The sequence below is a fragment of the Hetaerina americana genome, unplaced genomic scaffold (assembly GCF_022747635.1).
Source record: "Hetaerina americana unplaced genomic scaffold, ioHetAmer1.1.p SCAF_2, whole genome shotgun sequence".
NCBI lineage: Eukaryota > Metazoa > Arthropoda > Insecta > Odonata > Calopterygidae > Hetaerina > Hetaerina americana.
The window spans coordinates 49,631,775-49,646,248 of record NW_027286763.1 but is presented as its reverse complement, the minus strand read 5'-3'; the positions used below and the strand labels follow the sequence as shown (position 1 = coordinate 49,646,248).

The window sequence follows — 14,474 nt, the reverse complement described above, 5'->3', positions numbered from 1 at the left end:
CTCACATACCCCTAAAGCATCTATATTTCCTGTTTCCATCTCTTGCTTAATATTTTCTCATTTTTCTGTCATCATCATTTCATCCTAACATACCAATTCCCTATTCTAACTCGGTCAGTCCTCTTCGGTGCTGGTATTGTTAATTTCCCTTTGCAAGGAGTTCCTGAGATGACACCAACAGAATTCTCACCTCTTCTGCTGTCGAACATGACACATGGCCTAGCGAGCTGAATCCTGTAATTGGCAGGACTCACTCCAATTTCCGTCTATCATTGTTTCATAAAAATATTGAGGTGGTTTCACATTGACTTCCTCAACAGTGTTTTTAATGTGACACCATCACTCAATTGCCACCCCACTGTGGTCAACCGCCTTTGCATTCGCCTCAATGAGGAACAAACACCCGGTAGACTACCTTTTGTCTGACTCTTACCCCTCAACTTATCTGGCATGAGTAAATATACCAGGAGCGAAAATTCATTTCTACTGCCATCACAGCTCTTGGGGTCATCAAAATGCACAAACTCTTCCACCACATCAAGGTTGTACTCCATTGGAGATTGAAAGAAAATAAATGCTGCAAACATGGCTACAATTTTAAATAAATAACCTGGATATCATTCATTTATGTATAAACAAGAATCATACTAAAATCTTCTTTTTAAATAATCAGCCTAAAGCTTGTTTTGATATTTGAGGACAGAAGTCATTTTGCACAACAGTGTGTAGGAGAAGAGTTCCTTACCCTGTGCTGTATCTGAAGCTTCCAATGATCATTGGGTCCCTAAAAATCACATATAGTAGTCCGGGTGAACCGGAGAGTGACTAATGGAAAGATTCTAGTAAGGGAAAATTGCTTCATTTCAGAGGCAATCAATGAAGCAGTAGATTTAACTTAAAACACATATAATTGCAACCGGAAAGATGGTTACAGCTTCTCCTCAAATTGAAAGATGTATATTCCAAAGAAACAGCAGGAGATGTCGCAACAGTAAATTTTAACTGCTAATATGCATTTCAATGTAATAATTTCAGAGTGTAAAAATTATTCGCCTTGACCAGGATACCAACCCAGATCCCTCAATGACCGGTCGAGTGCTTTAGCCAGTTAAGCTATCGAGGCGTCCTTTTAAACCCTGATATTTTGGGTCGTTTAAAGGGACAATATGTTGTGACAAAATACCATACATACAATGTCACAGGCATTCATAGTCGTACGTGATGCACCACAGTCCACGAGGTTAAAGCCTACTATAAACACTTAGGCTGTTTATACCTTGACATATTCTAAAGAACCTGCGGGAGATGCCGCAATAGTAACTTTTAACGGAGTCATCCGCTAAAATGCATTTCCATGCAATAATTTCAGAGTGTAAAAATCATTCGCCTTGACCGGGACCCCAGGATAGGCGAATGATTTTTACACTCTGAAATTATTGCATTGAAAGAGGTATTTCAAGTGATGACCAATCTGAGAGCTCTGGTGGACAATTCATAAACAGATTCCTCCTTAAGGCAGGGAACCAAACTGCAATGGATTTCACTTCAAACTCATGGCACAACCAGGTATGGTGGTGAAATTGCTGTCCAGAATGTCAATTTATGTGAAGAAATCTGGAAGAAGAGTGCGTGCGGTTCCATAGGAAGAAAAGACAAAATGAAGGCTATTTTGAAAAGTGTTTTCATAACAGTTGTACTCCATGCATAAGATAGAACATTCAAGAATTCCATTCTACCTTTTCGTATCATTTGCCAGTGCCAAGCTTTCTTGCACTCTCCCTTCCTTATTTCCTATTATCCCTCAATATCCACTTCCATTTTTTTATGATTTGAAGCTCATTAACTGAATACTTCCCACAGAAACTGAAAAATACATTTGTGGACAAGAATTTATGCAAGGGAACTACCGAGTCATTTATTTGTAGTAGACATTTCTTTGCGGAGACGGGGCACTAGGTGGCCTGGGCATTCGAATTTATGGGATTAATGTGAACTTTATGATACAGGATGTCTCTTACACAAATACTTTATTAATCAATCACAGATGCAACTCAGGTTATACAGCTCTCTCACTGTATGCAGATTAACTTTATCTCTGCTGAATAATTTAAATAGCACATTAGATTGCATCCAGCTGAAGAGGGTATGGATGAATCTAGCTAGATTATAACTTGGAAGTATGATTCAAATGTACGATGATAATAACTCAATAATACTATTATGCTGATACTATTTCAGCTATCATACTGCTTGTGGATTTTGAAATACACTTGGATTAGGAGACCTAAAGTAAGCCTGGATTTAATTAAAAAGCTAAGCTAGAATCATACTGTATCTCACCTTTCAATAGCTAAATTTCAAATCAGATTACAGCCCGCACATGAAATAAGTCATACTGAAATTCATTTCAACTCAACTGACATTGCTATCACAGCCATGAGGACAGCTATAGTAAAATAAATATCACAGTTCACAGAAAAATGGCCATCTGGCAAAGAAGCAAATAAGTAAAACGAAGAAAAAGAAATTGAAATGACAATTTTAATTGAAAGAAATATCTCCTGGTGAATGGCAAAGTTGTGCAGAAGGATTTAAAGAATACAGATCCTTCACAGCACTACCTTTCCGATTAGAAATTGTCAATAAAATCCTGGTAATAGGTCACTAGGAAAAACTAGACACTCTTACCACCTAGGAATCTTATTTTCACCATACTGCCCCATAGCTGGAGAGGTTAACTCCCATGAATGATGCTAATGAAAACAGTTATTAACCACTCCTTTTTGAGAGTCATATCATGGTCAAGCACAAAGAATGTTTCATACACTAATACACTCTTCCGTCAGTTGCCTGAGAGCTAAATTGATACATGAAAATTAAAAAAGTGCAACAGATATAGCATGCGACTCAAACCTTCTACTCCATGCAGAAACTGCTCACCTCAATGTCACATTGATTAACATTCATGCATAAAATTTTAGTTATTTAATTTTAACTAATTTAATTTTCAAATTTGAAAAAAATTATTATGGATTGCACATTCCGTTTGATTACAAACAAATCTATTACTGTTATACTAGCGTATTTCTTTCTGCTCTCATCATATTCAACGCCATTTCAATAATGCTCATTTCTTCCTGAAAACAAGAAAATACTAGCTTTCAAGAGATTCAGTCATGAATTTCTGTCTCCCCTCTCCTCTCAAACCATCTCTCATTTACTCCTTCTTGGGGTACCCGGCCTTCTAGATAGTTGGTAGGCACCTTTTTCGTCGAGTCAATGTATAAAGTAATGCTGAAATAGCTGGAAGTGACCAACTTCCTTCGTGGGAACGCATTTTTGCCCTATATTGGCATTCTCAAAAATGATATTGATGTCATAATTACAATACACTCAATTGGCCATGATACCTTATACATTTTAGACACTTTCCTAGCTGTTTTAATATCTTGCCTCCTTGTTTATGCATAAATGCGAATATATCTAACTTGTTTTCTATCACACCATGGGGACTTATTTAGGAGTGCACGACAAATTTCTATTTCCTTAAGTTACTGCGCGTACTAATATTTACCCATAAGATTTTGTAGCTGCCAAGTAATCCTATCCCAGCCATACCAAGGGTAGTCATCTACGATACTTAGTCAAGTCATCATTGCCTTGACAGAATCACAATGTCATTTTCCCTGTTGAAAAGGAACTACCCACTTTCATGAATGCTTCAACAGGGACTAAATTCACTCGTTACAATGATTATCTCAATAAAGGCGCGCATTCAATGAGTTCTACATTTTGCAAAAAGAGAAATAAATAACTACGAACTGAAGACCATGTGACTGTAGAACCGGAATCTGGTATGCATACTTGATTTTGGGAGAAGATCAATTTCAACTATAAATTTTAACTACAAGGTCCGTATGTCCAAGAGAACTATTCACAGATTCTGACTGCGACCTTAGGTACTTACGTCATGTGAGATCTCATTTAATAGAAAAGACCCACTTAAGTACTTAACCGAAACCAAGTCTGTCGGCTGCTATGGGCCTTTCAGGAAATTACGTCCTGAGTCATTTTCGGTTAAAATTCCAAAACAATGCGGACATTTGTTCTCGCAGGATTTTGAATAACATTAAAGAATATACTAAATGCACATATTGCATTTATGATATGTGACCGGCCTTGACATAAAAACCTAGCCACCTAACGCTACGGTTTTATTATTTCGAAAATAACGAGAGCGGAACAAAAATGCGTCTGTCAGAATTTAATTTGAAGGCTAGCGAGAACAAGGTCTCTGCTATTCTGGCTTGATTTACCATCATTCAACTTCGTTAATTACAGCTACAAAGTGTAAAAAGAATCATAGTAAGGATTACCTCTCCTAAGGTTACGTGATTGGAAGGACGTAATCCTAACCAAACCGGATCATTTATAATTATTCGCTTAATTCTTTATTAAGAGCCAGCCAACTGAAACCATTCATTGACTGAGTGGTGGCTCCGTGGCTCCATCTGAAAAACAATTGAGGGAGAAAAGTCAGTGGCATTATTATTGGATTTGTCGTGTAAAATTCATCAAATTTAAGTGTTTAAGATGTAATTGTGATTGTGGTGGAAAATTAAGTTTCGCATTTGCACTTATAAATTACCCGAACACTATTTTTCATACCTTCGCTGAGTCGGCTTTCGTGTGTGGTATAATACTGTGTGAGAACCTGGACCAGTAATGGTTACATCCTGTGATAGTTGCTCGAAACTTCCTTTCTCATAACTTTAGTAAGGAAGTAAGTGGCTTATTTTGGAATGGAAATAATCGAATAAATATATTATCTTACGTGTGATTCGTAAATTATTCGTTTACATGTTGGTGGTTCATTAGTTCAGTTCAGTAACCTGTGAAGTGTGGGTAACACCCTGGCCGTATTGAATTGAATAATTACACCATTTCCGTTTGACAATCCTTCATCTCATCTGGTGTAAGGATCGAGGCACCTCATTCATCAAGGTGTATACATCAAATGTGTTTCATTTTCTGCAATATGATATTGTGAAATATCTCGGAATTAATCCTCAGCCTCGCTGACCTATGGGGATGGACCAACATCATCATAACTTGGTGTGTTCTTGAACATTAAACACTAAAATTTTTCATCACCGGTTCGTATGCAACAGCGAACCTAAAGAATAAATGAGGTTCCAGTGGTATTGATAGAATTATTAATTTCTCAATTATTGTCGCATTGACTACCGAATGAATATATTTTTTTATACAAGGTTATATTAATGATGTGTGGATCTTAGGGTTATTTCTGATTGTAGTGTTTTGTGATGCTGGCATTCGGGTGAAGTAATTAATTACGTTTATCCACGGTCAAACATGCATTTTAGTTTATCTACATTTAAATAAAGCGCTCAAGTGATATTAGTTAATGAGTGTATATTTTTGTGTAATCAACTTGAAGATAAAGCTAGAAGATGGCTGCATCATTCGACCCAAGTGATAGAGCAAGCTGGTATTTTGGACCGATGTCTCGACAAGATGCAACTGATCTCCTGTTGACTGAAGAAGGAGGAGTTTTTCTTGTTAGAGACAGTACAACTATACATGGAGATTATGTTCTTTGTGTCAAAGAAGATAGTAAAGTGAGTCACTACATCATTAATAAGATTCAACAGGGGGAACAGACTAACTACCGCATTGGTGATCAGATGTTTTCTGATTTACCTAATCTGTTAGCATTTTACAAATTACATTATCTTGATACCACTCCACTCATTAGACCTGCCCCCCGAAGGATTGAGAAAATCTTAGCAAAATATGATTTTGAAGGTAGAGATGCTGATGATTTACCTTTCAAGAAGGGAGAAATCTTAACTGTCGTTTCTAAAGATGAGGAACAGTGGTGGACAGCCAGGAATAGTTTTGGTCGTACTGGTTCAATACCCGTTCCTTATGTCCAAAAGATTGAGGACGGACAATATACCTTGATGGAAAATGATGGAAATCGCCCCGGTTCTGGAGGAAGTAATGCTGTTAACCAGCAGCAAGATGCAGCAATTAGGAGAACCAATATTCAAAGGAAACTTCCAGCTTATGCTCGAGTTAAGCAAGCCAGAGTTCCAAATGCATACGATAAGACGGCCCTGAAGTTAGAGGTTGGGGATATAATAAAAGTTACTAAAATGAACATTAACGGTCAGTGGGAAGGAGAACTAAATGGTAAAGTGGGCCACTTTCCCTTCACACACGTAGAATTTGTTGACTCGGAAAATAACGATGGTGTCGATGAGAGTTAAAGATTCTATGCAGAAGACATAGGATCTCCAGTAATTGGCAGTGTATACTGAGAGGTACTTTATTTTGTAAATAATGCATGTGATAAGTATATTATGTGACCGTGCAAAGATGAATGAGATGGACAGATCAGTTAGAAGTCTGCTTGCACAAAAAAATCTCCAGTGCTCAATTCAAGTATATTAAGAGCTCTTAGTGTTGCTATAGCTTTAGGCTGTGGCAAGCTATGGCAAACAATTAATATTCCTGCTATGTAGAGGGCTTTTAAAAATCGATTTAATTCAGCTATAGAGATATTTAAAAGGTTTGATTTATTTGTAGGTATATGTTCCCTGATTGCAGCTGTATTTAATTGTGAAAGCTCTCAGGATAAAGTTTTCTGCTCGATGTAGTGAAATGCAATATTTACATGTTCAGCACTACATCCTTTTTCTCAAAACGACAACGCTGTTTATATTTATGTGATTGTCTATCACTATTGGAATGCATATTCTGATTAGGGTTTCTTTTTTGTATGTATGCTCTTATATAATGCCAAAAATGTTTTATGTTTGAGATTTACAGCTTGGTTATCACTGCAATTTTTAAAACTGTTACTGAAACATTCTCATTGTTCATTCTGTGTCTTCTTCTTCTGTGCTTAGTTTATGAATTATGTTAGAGCTCAAATCATGAAAGAGCTGTTTCTCTCAGGATTAATGCTAAAGATTTTGTGTAAAAATTTTAATACTGTTAATGTTTTTTATTAGCTTGCTTCACAGCTTTTTGTACTTTCAGATTTGTATCTAATTCAAATGGAAGTCGAATAATTGATCATATACGCATGTGTATTTGTACTCTTTTACATTGATTGTTCACTGTTTAATTTAAGTAGCCAGACATTTTATAGAAGTCAAATTTTAAACAACTGTGAACCTTATTTGATTTGAATATTACATATCTGTAGACAAAATACAAGAAATATAGAAATTTCTTATTACTGGTTTTGAAGTAAGTCTCCCTGTATTGTGGTATTCTGACCCACTTTGTACACTATGGAGTAGCTCATCTTTCATAATTTAAAACAGATCGATAAAAATATTTAACATTGCCTAAAATTCATTTGTGGAAGTCAGAATTTGTTTAATCTGAGTATGTTTCTAGTCATTACCTTTCACATCCAAAGCTGAGGTCTACAAGTATTAATATGTGGGACACAGTTTATAATGTGAAAATTACTCACATTGAATGGTGTAAGAATGTTCCCTTATCTTTTGCCCTTGCTCATAGACATTTTAATGAATTGAAGCTTCAATAAAAGGAGACATGTATGTACAGGATTTATATCTAGCCTTCATGATATTCAGATTTAAATGGTTACATAATAAAAACCTGTGATAAGTGCCTGAATTTTGACTTTTATTTGAACCCAATAAGAATATTCCACAAGATTAAACCCTATAAATAACTGATTCAGGTTGATGTGGTGGAACCATTCCATAATAACAGAGATGAAAACTCTTTCCACTTAATAAAGATTTATTATCGACTAGTTATGATTTATTACATCATTTTTACATGAAGCTTTCAATTTACTGAGTACAATATTTATATGAAATGTGGGAGTTGCGGAAACAGGAGTGTCCTCACGTGCTGGGAGGGGTTGTGGGAGAGAGGTGAGAGGAGAACCGAGCGATTGGAGGGAAATGAGGTAAAGGAAGGGTGGATGTTGATGGCTTGTAAGGGAATAAGGAAAAACAAAGTAGTACGGTAAGTCTGGTTAGTTGAAATGAGGCATTCTTCTCTTATCTGGGCTCCATTGCGGCATCTTCCAATGGCATACGGGAAAGGAGGATGGTGTCCTGTGGCATCAGCTCAGGTCTGCTGGATGAGCTGATGCCATAGGACACCATCCTCCTTCCCCACACATAGGGAGATGGAATGATGGATGCCGCAAGGGACCCCAGGTAAGAGGAAAAGACTGTCTCATTGCAACCAACCAGACTCTGCTCCTTACTCCTTTGTCTATCCTTCTTCACCCACAATGCTTCAACCTCCACTCCCCCCTTTACCTGGTTTTCCTCCCATCCTTAATAGCCTTGATTTTTCCACTTTCCTCTCTCCCACAACCCCTCCCAGCATGTGGGGACACCCTGGTTCCACACCTCCTGTTTCATGTGTATATTTATTAGACTCTGTAAATTGAAAGCTTCACTTAAAAAATCGAAACTAATCGATAATAAATATTTACTAGGTGGAAAATTGCTGGAGTTTTGTTTCTGTTATTTGGATATAACACTGATTTAACTTAGTCGAAATAATGTCAATTTTACATTGAGTGAGGTGCTATGTGTGTTGCAGGTTTGCAAAGTTAATGTATGTATGCAATAAGTAATTTTAGGGTTACTTATATCTACCACATCTCCAGTATCAAGTCTTACTGATGGTAAGTTGTGCTTGTCTGAATTGCAGTACTCGTTTTTCAAGTTTTACTGAATTAGATGAATATCATATGAATGAATAATTCCAGTCTCGAATTGTCAAAATGCTAATTCTACTGGCCAAGCAGAGGAGATTTAATGAGACTTTTTTTTCAATTGACACTTAGCAAATTCAAGAAAGTTTTAGTTCTTGCTACAAGTTAAGTAAGTTTCATTTTTCCCCTTAAGTTAAGTTATTGATCCATTGGAATTAGTTAGCTCCCATGTGGGAGCATTTCATAAATTTGTCTTTTCAGCATAGATAATATATGCTTTTTAGGATTTATTCCATTTCTGAAATAGTATGCTTTAACTCTTCTTGGCTTTCTGCGTGAACCATGATTTATTTACGAGTAAGATAATCTACTGGTTAAGGTAGGTTTTGGATGGACACCACCAGGAAATAAATATTTCGCTACTCCTAACAAAACACAACCCAACGCCCTACTCTATAACAAGTCCCTCTTCATCTTTGTGTACTTCCTTTCTCCCTTCATCCTATCCAACACCCTATTTTATTCCTGCCCTTTCCTCATTTGGCTAACATTCTCCCCTCTATCACAGTCTTCAACTTCCCACTGCCGGTCAATACCCCCTTCATCAACTTTTTCTGCCTCCATAGGATTTCTCCCAACAAACCCCTCTCTTCACCCACCATACCAAGTACTTCCTCATTTGTTTTCTTCTCGGTCCATTTCACCTCCTCCATTCTTCTCCACACCCACATTTCAAAAGCCTCCAGTCTACATCTATCCTCCTGCTTCAATGACCACGTTTCTGCACCGTACATAGCTACGCTCCATATCAAAGTTTTTATGAGTCTTTTCTTAATATCCTTACTCAATGTCCCTGTCATCAACTCCCTCCTCCTTGTGAAAGCCTCTTTGCCTAGCGCAATTCTTCTCCTTACGTCCCTACTACTTTGACCGTGCTGGTCCAAATCACTTCTGAGATACGTAAACTGTTAGACTGTATGTAAAATGCTTGCTTCGCTGACTGACAAACTAGAGCTTGGTCATCAGCAAACCTAACTGGTTTTACGAATTCCCCGCCCACTTTCATTCTTACCTCCAGTTCTTCCCATGCCTCTTTAATCATTTCCTCTGCATACAGGTTGAACAGCAACGGTGATAATGGGCAACCCTGCCTTACACCTCTTCCTAACACTGCCCATCCGGACTCCCCGTTTCCCACCCGCACCTGAGCAGTATGAGACTTTTACAGGTAGTGGATTAGCCACCTGTCCCTCCATTCTATTCCTATTTTCTGCAATATACTCATTAGTTTTTCCCAATTCTCTCTGTCAAATACCTTTTCAAAAAATCTTAGAAACGGGCAAATATGTCCTGACTGTGTTCTATATTCCTCTTGATTAGTGATCTCACTACTTCAATGGCATCGTTCGTGCCCCTCCCCTTCCTAAACCCGAACTGATCATCCCCTAAGCAATTATTTGCGCTGCTTTCCATGCTTTGGTTAATGATCCTGAGAACAACTTTGGCTATTTGGAAAATCAAACTTATTGTTCTGTAGTCCTCACATGATATAGCCTCCAACGTTTTTGGAATAAGAACTAACACTGATCTTATGTAGTCTTCCAGCCAGATTCCTTCATCGTAGATACCATGAATCAGTCCATTAACTCCTCCTACATTTACCTCAACCTTTTACTAGTTCCACTAAGTTTAGTGAACTGTGATGTCATTGGCAAATTGATTGATTGGGATCCTCTTTCCTACAATACCAGTCCTTCCTCTATTGGGGAGTCCATCCATTATCCCCGCACATATACTCTTACTTTGAAGAGCTTTGGTATGAGTAAGCACCTTTGTCTAAATCCTTTTTCTGTTTTAACTTCCTCTTAAGTTCCGCCTTTTACCATAGCCTTGTTATTACTATGCACGTTTCTTATCACCTTTCTTTCCTTAAATATCACAAAAATCTCTTGGTAAAACAGCTTATTCTATTCTATGTTGTTGAAGGGTTTCTCCATGTCCACAAAAGAAATCTTGCCTCATCTTTCTTAATTATTTTCTCCACAATCAGCATTAAAGCCAGAATAGCTTCGTATGAACCTATCTTAAACCCAAATCATTCAGCTGACAGTACTCCTTAAATTCTACTGAGCCAGACAAGTTAAGATTTCGGATGCATGCGATACTATACTGTCTGTTATTAAAACCACAGGTATTGCAATTTTCCACTGGATATTTTATTTCAACACTACCGGTTTCGATGTTTTCACATCATCATCAGGTGTGAGCACAAGTGCGTATCTTCTCCACATATATAGTTGCATACAAGGGGTGGGGGTTTAAGGGGGGAAAGGAGGTGAAAAAAGGGGACAGGGGAATTCCATGAGGGGAAAGGATGAAAGGAGGGGTCAAAGAGGCGGGGAGGAACAGTGGGAATTCCATGGGGTGGGGGGTTTTTTGGGGGCAATACTGAGAATTAACAATACGACAGCCGGATTGGCACAGGTAATAAAATAAAGACATTGAGCTGTAGAGGGCCCCGCAGCAATGAAGGGCCGGAACAATCTGCCGGTGGGCCTCGCGAGTGATGTCCCGTGGCGAGGGTCGTTGCTCTGCTGGCTGGATGACGTCCTTAGGACGCCTGCGATGCGTCGGGGGATCAGTGGTGTTGTCCGTCGAGTCCATCCGGGGAACCGGAGGAACGGGGAGGGGAAAGGGGTGGTCGTTAACGGGGTGGAAGTAGGGGGGGGGGCAGGAGAAGAGGAGGGTTAAAATTGGGGAAAACTATTGGGGAAATTGATGGCTAGAAGGGGGGAATGTGAAGTGACAAACACATCATTAAGGAGGGGAATTCCTTTTTTTGTGTGTTGTATTATTTCACACTGTTCGAGTGCGTCCAACTTGCGCCCTTTCGTTTGTAGATGTAGCACTTTAAATTCGAAGTTGCAGTGATGGCCTGTTTCGATTATGTGTTTCGCGAGATTAGAATTCGTGTTATCTGCATAAATTCCTCTACGGTGTTCCTTGATCCGATTGTCAAAACTCCTCCCTGTTTGACCAATGTAACTGGCCTGACACTCGCACTCAAGCATATACACCCCACTCCTTTTATTCCTGTCGATCGGGTCCTTAATCTGGCTTAAACACTTGGATAGTGTTGATGGAATATAGAATGAAATTCGGAAATTGTCCTTGGGGATGGCTTTGGATATATTGTATGAAAGATGGTTCACGAACGGAATTTTGCACCATTTCCGATCTAACGTGTTCGTGTCCTGTGTGAGTGTAGTGCAGATAGAGGTGGCTTGTTTTCTTATTTTCTTCTTAAGGAGCGTATCAATGAGGTTGGCGTTATACCCGTTGTTGACAGCAATGGTTTTTATGATGTTTACTTCACGGTCCCAGTTGTCCTGGGACATCGGGATTCTAATGAGTCTATTTATCATGGAGTGGAAACTGGCTAGCTTATGGGATATAGGGTGGCACGAATCTGATGGAATTACTTGATCTGTGTAGGTGGGCTTTCTGTAGATTTTGAAGGTATGTTTTTGGTTATGTAGGCCTATGGTTAGGTCGAGGTAATTGATTTCGTCTTCCACACTTTTTTCCATAGTGAAATTAATGGCTGAGTGTGAGGAGTTTAAAAACTGATGGAACTTCGTCAACTGTCTATCGGTCCCTGTCCAGCCGCATAAAACGTCATCCACATATCTGAACCAATAGAGGACATTATCTACTAATTTATCTTTGCCATTAAATATCTTTTCTTCTAAATTGTCCATGAAAATTTCTGCAAGGAGTGGTGAGAGAGGTGATCCCATAGCTAAGCCTTCTTTTTGTCTATAGTATTTGTTATTAAAGAGGAAATAATTTTGATCTACGCACACCTGAAGTAACTTGCGTAATTCACTGATGATATCCGGGCTGATGTTGGCCTTTGAAAGTATGTCATGAGCGTATAATATCGCCTCATGCGTGGGAACGGATGTGAACAAATTACAAACATCGAATGATACTAACTTCACATTTGTTGGCATATTGATATTTTGGAGTTGTTCCACTAGATTGACTGAATTTTTAATCCCATATTTAGGTTTGAAATTTGACATTTGGCGGAAAATTGAGTTTAACTTAAAGGCCAGCTTGTGTGTTGGCGAATTAACACTCGACACCACTGGTCTGATTGGCACTTCTTGTTTATGTAGCTTAGGTAAGCCGTACAGTCTTGGGGGTAATGGGTTCATATTCAACAGGGAAAATTTTTCTTTATCACTGAATAGAGTTTTGCATGAAGCGATAGCGTTTTTTACCAGCCTTTGATATGATGGTGTGGGGTCTTTCAGTAAATTCTCAGAATTGGTGGAGGCAATGAAGTTTTGACACTTGCTGATGTAGTTTTCCCTATCCATAATCACTGTGGAATTACCTTTGTCGGCCTTGACGACTGCGAGTTCGCCCTCCTTAATTACTTTTTTGAGCATCTTGAGAGTCAGATCTTCTCGCACTGGACGGGAGCTGTAGAAAGGAGGCTTTTTTATGTCTTCTGAGATGATGTTGGCGATGAGTTGCTTGGTTCCAATAGGTTCACGAGACAGGGCTGTATCGCAGTCAGCCGCTAGGTTTTTGTAGCCGTTGGTTGTAGTGGGAATCACTGGGGCATATTTCAGGCCTTTGTTTAATAAAACTAAATTGGAAGGGGACAAGTCACTATTAGAAAGGTTGACAACTCGTGGGGCAAACTTATGGTCACATGATCGTAATTTTGGATTGGACTGGGTATCACTGTTCCGTAGGACTCTCGAGAGAATGTAGAGCTTTTGATTCAATACTTTTCGCTTAGCATCACAGATACTTTTTGTCCGAGATCTCACTCGGTCTTCCCACACTTGAAATTCGGCGGGATGAAGTTTTGAACACAATTCCATATGAAGAATAAACAAATAATGGCATATGGCCTCTCGTTTGCTGTACCACATTTTCACTTCTTTCTGGACCCACACTTTTTTAGCTGTTGAGATGGCGTGTTGAGCTGCTGGAGACGATGAACACGACTTGATGGACACAAATTTTGGGGTAACACCACGTTTTAGACACTGGCTATTGAAGTAAATATTGAGAGAAGCTATTCGGCACTTTATGAATAATTTGAGATATAACTTTGCCTGTAATGCCATGCTAGCGTTACTGTCTGCTAGTGTTGACACTTGGAAACAGCCACATTCTTTGGGATGAGGACTACAAGACAGTGACATTATCAGGTATCTTTCCAGCTTCATATACCTTACAGACAAGATTGTAAATGGACTGTAAGAGCCCTTCACTGGCCAACTTGGATCAATTCTGGGATATTATCGATTCCCAGTGCTTCTATATCCTTTTAATCTGTTCCACCATATTGAACTCATTCTTCAAGATGGAATCGCCTCTCTTTTCACTGAGATAACTTGTTCTTCCTCTTAGATCTCATGCCCTCTCTGATTTTATAGTGTCTAAATGATATTTTTACCAATATTTTATTATGGCCTCCATATCATTTAGCTCTATTATTAGTTTGAAATCAACCTTGTCAAAGGTGCCTACGGCCTGGTGACCACTGTCCTGGCCCCAGCTGGCATAAAATATTTGAATATCATCAAGATCAGAGGAATTTGAATAAAAAAATTCATGAATTGCATGATGCACACACCTGAGATAAGGGTTTCCTCAATAATCTCAAAGGTTTGAACCACCCATGGCCAGAGGATAA

General features: G+C 38.7%; 2 protein-coding genes across 2 annotated transcripts; one reads left to right on the top strand and one right to left on the bottom strand.

The window, feature by feature from the left end:
• Positions 1-4,516: 4,516 nt before the first annotated feature.
• On the top strand, positions 4,517-7,683 carry Crk (Crk proto-oncogene, adaptor protein). The gene has a single exon (XM_071585203.1). The coding sequence runs from the start codon at positions 5,475-5,477 to the stop codon at positions 6,294-6,296; it is 822 nt and encodes a 273-aa protein (XP_071441304.1). The 5' UTR covers positions 4,517-5,474; the 3' UTR covers positions 6,297-7,683.
• Positions 7,684-8,078: 395 nt separating this feature from the next.
• On the bottom strand, positions 8,079-13,902 carry LOC139688091 (uncharacterized). The gene is made up of 2 exons (XM_071585516.1): positions 13,039-13,902; positions 8,079-8,345 (listed from the first exon to the last, which is right to left on the bottom strand). The coding sequence occupies exons 1-2, from the start codon at positions 13,900-13,902 to the stop codon at positions 8,079-8,081; spliced, it is 1,131 nt and encodes a 376-aa protein (XP_071441617.1).
• Positions 13,903-14,474: the final 572 nt, after the last annotated feature.